This window comes from Arachis hypogaea, chromosome 18 (genome assembly GCF_003086295.3).
Source record: "Arachis hypogaea cultivar Tifrunner chromosome 18, arahy.Tifrunner.gnm2.J5K5, whole genome shotgun sequence".
NCBI classification, from domain to species: Eukaryota; Viridiplantae; Streptophyta; class Magnoliopsida; order Fabales; family Fabaceae; genus Arachis; species Arachis hypogaea.
In genome coordinates, this window is record NC_092053.1 from 2,344,456 (window position 1) to 2,352,810 (window position 8,355).

An 8,355-nucleotide genomic window follows, 5' to 3' on the forward strand; every position below is an offset into this window, starting at 1 on the left:
TTTAACGTAGGACGTCTTGACTAAATCAAACTACCACGAAGACGTATCTAATTTATAACTAAAAATATTAGTGACAAAATTTTAGTTAAATTTTATTAAGAACAAATTTATTCCATCGTAAATTTTTTGAGAACCTATTTGGGATATTATTCTATAAAAAATAAAAAGTGAAAAGGCAGTAAGCGCACATTTATATTTTTATTGTTTAGCGCAATAATATTCACATACAATAGAAACCACAATAAAAATTTTACAATAATAATAATATATACAATTATGATTTAATTATGCAGATAAAGCAAGGAAAATAGAGACTGCAACACCAAGCGAGTAGGCCCCAACAGCAGTCCCAACCACTTGTCCTCCGGCGTGAGTGACGGCTCCGACTCCGGCGATACCAGCTACGCCGACGGGAACCCGCAGCAGAAGCGCTTTTCCGGCGCCGGACAGCACAGCATCAGTGTACAGCTCCAGAGCCCAATCCTTGAACATCACAGGTCCAAGAATTTCATCGCCGGACTTCGACGAGGATCGGTTTGTGACGCGGCGCAGCGCGGAGTCAACCTGGGAACGATCTGGTGGCGCGTCGACCCACCTCTGGATGAGCGCGTGAGTGGACAGCTGGCCGTGGAGATGCTCGGCGGCGCTGTTGAGTTGGTAAGGCAACACTCCCGGGAACGCGTGCTCAGTCAGATCGAGGCAGTGCGAGAACGTTGAGTCGCAGGCCGAGTCAAACTCGGGCGAGTTCGATAACGAACTCTTCACTCGCTTCGAAGCCGATAACCCCATTCCCTCAAAAAAAAAAAAAATCTCAACTCGATTCTCCACTCTCGCGTACTTGTTGTTTTGTTATTGGGCCTATGATCGAAAACGGGCCTATATGTAAAGCCCAACACGGCCCATTTTTATTTTATCATCTTCGTTTTGTGTAGGTGTGAACCCTTTCAGTGTTTGAATATGATAATAACAGCCAGACCTTCGTTAGTTCAATGGAGTTTCGAGGGTTCTGCGATTCACCGTTTCAAGCCTATAACTTTACCGTGTTTATCGAAGATTAGCGTAAGGATAAAGAGTAATGAGAGGAGGATTAAGATTAATTGCGGTCTTCGTGCTAGCTACAAGAAGAAGCCACCTTCTAAGGTCATATCAAAAGAAGCGATTCAAGTGATTCAAGCACTTAAGCTAGCAAAATCTTCACCGCAGAAAATAGATCAAATTCTGAAAGAAAGGTTCACTAGGCTTTTAAAGGACGATGTTTTAGATGTGTTATCTGAGTTGCAGCGACAAAACTACTTGGATTTATCCCTCAAGGTAACTAATACTAATATACTAGTACTATACTCTTTTGTGTTATGTTAGGTTATGTTTGGATAATGTTTCTGAGATAAATACTATTGTGTAGGTTTTTGAGTTAATTCGTGAGGAGGAAGGGTATGGTACGATGTTATCATTGTACTCTGATATGATAATGTTTTTGGGGAGGAGGAAGATGATTGAGGAGGCTGAGGGGATATTCTGTGGAGTGATGGAGAGAGGGTTGAGACCGGATACGAGGATGCATACGGAGATGATTGGAGCGTATATACAGGTGGGGATGATGGAGAAGGCCATGGAGATATACAGTTCCATGAAGGAATTGGGGTGTAAGCCAGATAGGTTGACATTCATGATACTAATTAGGAACCTTGAGAAGGTTGGAGATAAAGAGATGGCGGAGGCTTTGAAAGAAGAGTGTTTTCAGTTTGTGGACTATCCTGATAAGTTCATTCAAGAAGTGGAGCACAAACAGAAACATGTAAGATCAATATTCAATCTTCAATCGTACGTATTTTGTTGTATAGAATTGTGTTTGTATTAATTTTGCATTTTTGTCTATAGGCAAAAAAGAGATCACTCCATATCGCAGAAGCATGAAATTTTCCAGCTTTGGATGGAAGGCTGGCGGCTGCTTCTTGTTGGAGTGTGCTGTGCAACAATGCAGCATTGTTGAAATGCTGGTTTCAATTTGTTCAATTTGAATCAAATCCTGAGAATCAACTAACTCATAGTTTCTATGTATTGTACTGCTGTGTCTTATAATCAATAAGTGACCATTAATATACTAAAATATGAAATCGGTGACTTGAATAATTTTTCTGCTGCGGAAATGAATTCTAATTGCCATTAGTTGCCGAATATTAGTAGTAGAATGTATGTATGTAAAAAAATTAGTACAACAAATAGTCTCTCTCTGCCTCCTATTTATTTTTTCTCTCCTTTACAAGATACAGGTAAAAATTGGTTATAAACATAGTTCATCAATAAGATCAAACCACACAAAAAAAGGACAAAAGGACTCTTGGAGAAAAAACTAGATACAGAAAAATCACAATTGCTTGATCAAGTGGCTAAATGGCTCGGAGAGTTGTTGAACATGCTGTGCCACATAAATGCACGGGAAAGCACCATCTCGAGCTCCTGGTGAGACCAGCTGTGAGTTGGAAGGTGTTGAAGGAACATTACCAACTCCTGGAAATCAAGCTTTTTCAGCTTGTCTGACCACTGAGAAAACCATAACAGAGAATATTATCTTAACCATATTAAACTATGAAAAATGTGGAAAAAGGATGCATATTATGCTGGTGTACCAAGCTAATAAACATGCACGAAGAAATTAATTGATGGACATAAATTATTATGCTGGGTCCGCATTTAGTTAGAATTTGATTTTATAAGAAAAGGCCAAAGCATGGCATCTCACCGTTAGAAGAAAACTGGCAAATATATACACAAGGAAATCTGGTAAGGCATCTCCTTCAGCTAGATACGTGTCCCAGAGGCGTGTGACAAGATGGAAGGGTATCTGGTTACATAAATCAGATATCAGATTAGGCAAAATCGTTAAATCATGCAAAATTTGTGTAGTTTATTAATTTTAGTTTTTCACCATCAGACTTCGAAGTGCTTGGGACTTGATATTAAATCACTTTAAGATTCATTTACGAAGCTTTTCATAATCAATAAGCACTTATAAAGACAAAATAGTAGTTCTCGGAGTAAACCTCGCGGATTAGCAGGCAGTTGAACCAGCGGAAAGCAAACTGAAGAAATTCTAGTCCCTGAAGCTCCATGTGGTTTGAAACAGGCTCTGGCACGGTTCAAAAGTTTCACCAGGACGTATGAGATTGTATTACTATTTTAGAGGCATGGCGAAATAATACAGATACAAACCACGTGCGATGATGAGGCATTAAGTTTGTGTAATTATACACAGATATTATGGAAAAATTAATGAGTCCGAAGAAAAGCTTACCATCAATCCTCCTGACCAATTCCTTCAACTTAAAAACAAGCCTCTGAATTCCTGGTTGAGCAAATGTGTAATGGTCTTGCATACCATCCAGTAATTTTGACAAGCACCAATAGCAATCAGCCTCTATATTAGAAATTTTCTCTGCAGATAGATCAGACATTGACCAATTATCGATACCCCCTTGCAAGTGTTCTGATAGGAAAACGACTAGAAATGGTGTAACAAGATCATTTATCCCCTGTACATATCCACTGGCAGGATGCCGAATAGCCCTGGCAGAAGAACAATAAGTCATATAAGTAAATGACTATAATAATAATACAAAAAAAATTAGCATTAAAAAATTAGTCAAAACAAAGTATGATCCGGAGTATCAACCAGGGAAAAAGTTTGATATACTTAAAATCGGAAAAATAAGAGCCTAAAACAGAAAGATCTATTCTGGTTGTAGGTTCTTTTTCCTATATACTTTTCCTAAGTAAGCTATTGCTCTGAACTGATAATCAGAGTAAAGGTACTCTGGAACAGAGCAAGTATTCCCAACACCTTCTGAAGTATACATATAGGCTTCTTCACATGTTAATTCCCACTAGAATGGAATCTGATAACAGTGTTAATCAAGATTATAATTCTGCATAATAAATGGAACATATATATGAAGGGTAGCTATATGTATTTCTTCTTTTAAAAAACAGAAAGTAAGAAAATATCTGTGCCACAAAATAGAGTACTGAAAATATCTAACCATGTGTAAAGAATACGCTCGAGTGACTTCTGGACTTGCTGTTGCTGGAAGAATGGAACATCAGGTACGGTTCTAGGACAATCTACCGCAATCTACAAATACACGAAGCAAAGTGTTAGAAAGAAGAAGAAACTTATTTTCACCAATAATCAAGTTGGAAATATGTTATTAAGTTATAACAGATAATACCTGGCGGAGCATGTTGATCTCATCATCTGAGCGAACTGTCTCAGGAATATCATAATACTGCGAAACACAATCAAGATACTCTAGGCGCTTCCTCCTCAAAACCCCATCCCTTCTATCTGAATTAGGTGGTGCATATCCCTGTTGTCAGTAATCTTTAAATTTCCAAGAAGATGAGAAACTATGCATATTGTTACAGACTTACAGGAGGTCAAATAATGTTGATCTATTAACTTAACAATTTAATATATAGGGTAAATAATCCACAAGTTTCTTTTCTAAATGCTTCAGTGCGGTCTTGTTTTAAATAATTTTGATCTTAGTACTAATTTCAGCTATGAATAAAAATCCCCGTTCATATCCTAGCACATTCTGAACTAAACACCAAACTTTTATTGATATCATGCATCTTATGGTTGATATGGCTAATGGCTATCATGAAAGCATGAGCTTGAGCACAAGAAAGAGCTTAAGATTGTAAGCCTACCAAGAGAAGTCTCCATACTGTAGGACGCATGTAATCTGGAACACCACTCCAAGCTAACTCACGCAACTTATCTACAATATAGATTTAAAGTAAGCAGCTTACAATTACAGATGATTCTTCCATAACTGGATTTGCCCATATACAGGAGTAAGAAAGACAACAGAAATAAATGGCATGAAAGAAAATAAATATGTAAATTAAGATACCTAATATAACCATTGTCTCGGAGAGCACCTTATTGAATTTCATCACTCTTGCAGAATCCGTAGCTCTAGCACTCACGGAAGATTTCCGCACTTCTTCAGACGGGTTCTCTATGCGTAAAGTTGATAATTTTAACACATTCTCATTAGGAGAAGCAATTGGTTTACTTGTACTACGAACTTCCTCCTATATTTCGAGTAGAACTTTCACGGGTTAAGTGCTACTCATCCATGATCCATGAAGTGAAATTGATAGAGGCAATATAACTATGAAATATAGACACAAAAATGACCTCTAGTGTCTCAGGTGTGTGATCACTTGTGCCGGTATCACTTAATGGTGAGCTCCTTTCATAAGAAGGCGGCGAATATGAATTTGGGGTATCTGGCAGGTCTACCCTCTGGCTTAGTAATATCTTACCAGGAATGCTACGACCCTTGAGTAACCTTGACAAAGAAACAACACAAACTTCCATCAATATATTCGTATCTAAGCTACATCCTATAAGCTTCCCCTGTAGGTGAAACCAGATATATAAATTTTCTAAGGAAAACGTAAAAGGAGTTAAACTATCAATAAATCAACACACTATATACGAGGAAATGAAGAACACAAGATCCTAATTCTGTAAATCCGTGATATCTAAGTGCATTTACGAATACAAAATTCGATAATAGAACAGAATTAAACGAATTTCTGAGGTGAGAACAAAAATTAAGCACAGATCACGTAGAGTTTGATCGATGAGAAATCGTGATCTGAATCCCGAGAAGAAGAAGCGAAATTATGGAGATCGAGAGAGAATAATACCCTTGAACATTTCTGAGAGTCTGGTTGAATCGGGAATCTACGGAGGCAGCAGAGTCTTCGTTTTGCTGCTTATTGTCGTCGTCGTTGCTGTTCTTCATGCTTGAGATCTCTCTCTCTGTGTATGCTTCTACAGTTTCTGTGAGAGCCTCTCTCTACTCACCACTCATCAGTCATGAGCGCCACCTTCACTTCTCTTTTTTTTTTTTTTTTTCTAATAATAATAATAATAATAATAATAATAATGTTTGATTCTTCTCCCCATTACAATTCCTGTGAATTGTGATCCTCTATTCCTCTTTCTTTCTTTTTTTTTTTTTATTTTTTTATCGAAGATATAGAGATTCGAACCCCTAACTTCTTAATTGAGTACGAGGAGACTATGTTATTTGAACTATTGCTTCATGGCACTCTAATTCTCTTTGTTATTTGTTTCTTTTTTGTTATATTTTGTTTATATTTTTAGCACGCACAAATTAGAACAACAATCAATAGAGATGTTGCTGCGTGTGCCAAAGGAAACAAAATAATGAAAAGAGAAACACATTAAGAAAGAAGAGTGCTCAACTTGTATCTCAAAACAAGCAAGTAAAATGTTTTAAACTTCTCTCATAATTGGGCAAGCCATCTACCTATTTCATTATATTTATTTATTTGTCGAATCCTCAAAATAATACCATACATCATTGAATGGATTGTATTTATTTATTATGTCTGCTTTACTTGATATTAAAATTTTAATAGAATGACAACCATTAAAAAATAGAATTATTTTGGTGAAGAGTCACTAAATTTGTAGAAAACATCATTTTTATTGCAACTCTGCTATGAAGATAATAAAAAATTTTAACAAAATGTAGCATGAGTTTTGAATTTGGGCTAATACAAAAAAAAATCTAAATAGTTATTTTATTAAATTAATTATCTCAACCCTGAATTACTAAATTACTAAAGGAATTTATCCAAACATCCTCCCTTTCCTAAATTGTCTACTATCTAACCCTCATCAATTATCTCACCTCTTCGGCGTTAGAAACTCTCCCACCGACCATCAAATAACTATCCACGTAGTCATTAAAATAATTATCTACCTATCTAGTGAAATGATCATCCATTATTTGTTAATCGTATATACTTTAACTGAATCGAACATAATAACTATCCAATTAAGAATTAAAATAACCATCTCCATACTTAGCGAACATCCAGCACATTTACGGAATAAAAAAAAATCAATGGTAACACATGCATGGAGGCAGGGAAAAAGATTCAACCATGGAGAAACAAGAGGTGCAAGTCATTCTTTTAATGTACATCCGACGTACCTGAACATTTCTCTCATTGGTCTCCGTCTACAGTGGCTTCAAAACCAGCATCTTCAATGACCTCCCGAATGGTCACCTCGTTAACAAAAGTAGGGTAGAAGAGGACATGAGTATAGTTGTTAAGAACATCTACGTTGCAAAAGGTGGCCGAAACTCAAGCCTCTATCGTTGCATATGCAAGCTAACGCCAAAAATTTTAAAAATTTTATGGGGGCAAATGCTCCCTCTTCATTACACGTAGATCCGTGCCTGCATATATCCGATTCAATTCTCTTCCATTCTTTTTTCGGTTTTATTTATTCGTCTCAATTGTTACCGTTCAATTCTCTTACATTTTTTTTCTGTTTTATTTATCTGGACACACTATAGTATTTAGGTGTATCCAAATATGTCTGTAAATTTTTTTTAAAATTTTTTATTAAGACACAGTTGGACAGGGTAGTCATGCGTATCAGACGAATGTCGTGTTTGAAATATGTCCGACACGCAAACACAGTAATTTAGCGAAATGTCTGTATTTCATAGTGTGAATCTATGACTTCACAAAAATATTGTATTTCTTCCTATCAAGTTTGAAGATTACAAGTGTTTCTTCCCGACGATACAGTTTTAGTATTAGTCTTAGTCTTTTACCATTTTTTTTCCTTTTAATTCAATTTTTCTCAAACTTTTTAAAGGTGCATATGATCCTGCCACAAGCTAAGGTTATCTATTCTTACCAGTTGATTTTGTCAAAGTTAAATAATTAACAGAATATCCTATGTAACAGCAATACAAGAACAAGATAAATAATTTGGAGAATAAATACAAGTTTCAGAGACACAAAATTGTAGATGCATCAATATATTTATTTATCATTTTCTTTAGTTCTATGAAAAATATTTTATTTGAATTGTAAGAAGAATGATAAATAAATATATTGATGCATTTTTTGTGTCTCTAGAACTTTCAAATTATCGACATTGTTCTTATATTGCTGTCATGTAGGATATTCTGTTAATTATTTAACTTTGACCTCACAATGGAACTACATTGAAGTTAAATAAAACTTTTTTGGATTTAAATAAAACACTTTAAACTTTAAACAGTATTACGCTCAAATGTAGATGACCAATTTAATATTTTATCCTTTTTTAAATGGTTGAAAAGGAGTATAATAACACCTTTAAATTTAATGTTTGATTGTAATATGACCAGATAATAAAAATCATATACTTGGACATATGCTTTAAAATGTTTATGTGAAAATTTCCTTTCAATGGACATTTTCTGACTCTATAATAAGAAACAGGATTTATTGTATTGTGAA

General features: G+C 35.6%; 3 protein-coding genes across 3 annotated transcripts; 1 reads left to right on the forward strand and 2 right to left on the reverse strand.

Annotated features, from left to right (window-relative positions):
• Positions 1–174: 174 nt before the first annotated feature.
• On the reverse strand, positions 175–789 carry LOC112770719 (uncharacterized). The gene has a single exon (XM_025815099.2). It carries the CDS (start codon positions 787–789, stop codon positions 286–288), a length of 504 nt encoding a protein of 167 aa, XP_025670884.1. The 3' UTR covers positions 175–285.
• LOC112770718 (protein THYLAKOID ASSEMBLY 8-like, chloroplastic) lies at positions 253–2,130 on the forward strand. Its single transcript, XM_025815098.2, has 3 exons — positions 253–1,311; positions 1,403–1,795; positions 1,879–2,130. Exons 1-3 carry the CDS (start codon positions 958–960, stop codon positions 1,912–1,914), a joined length of 783 nt encoding a protein of 260 aa, XP_025670883.1. The 5' UTR covers positions 253–957; the 3' UTR covers positions 1,915–2,130.
• LOC112770716 (uncharacterized) lies at positions 2,131–6,377 on the reverse strand. Its single transcript, XM_025815097.3, has 10 exons — positions 5,725–6,377; positions 5,207–5,360; positions 4,917–5,100; positions 4,711–4,781; positions 4,227–4,364; positions 4,038–4,129; positions 3,293–3,564; positions 3,042–3,127; positions 2,741–2,842; positions 2,131–2,541 (listed from the first exon to the last, which is right to left on the reverse strand). The coding sequence occupies exons 1-10, from the start codon at positions 5,820–5,822 to the stop codon at positions 2,380–2,382; spliced, it is 1,359 nt and encodes a 452-aa protein (XP_025670882.1). The 5' UTR covers positions 5,823–6,377; the 3' UTR covers positions 2,131–2,379.
• Positions 6,378–8,355: the final 1,978 nt, after the last annotated feature.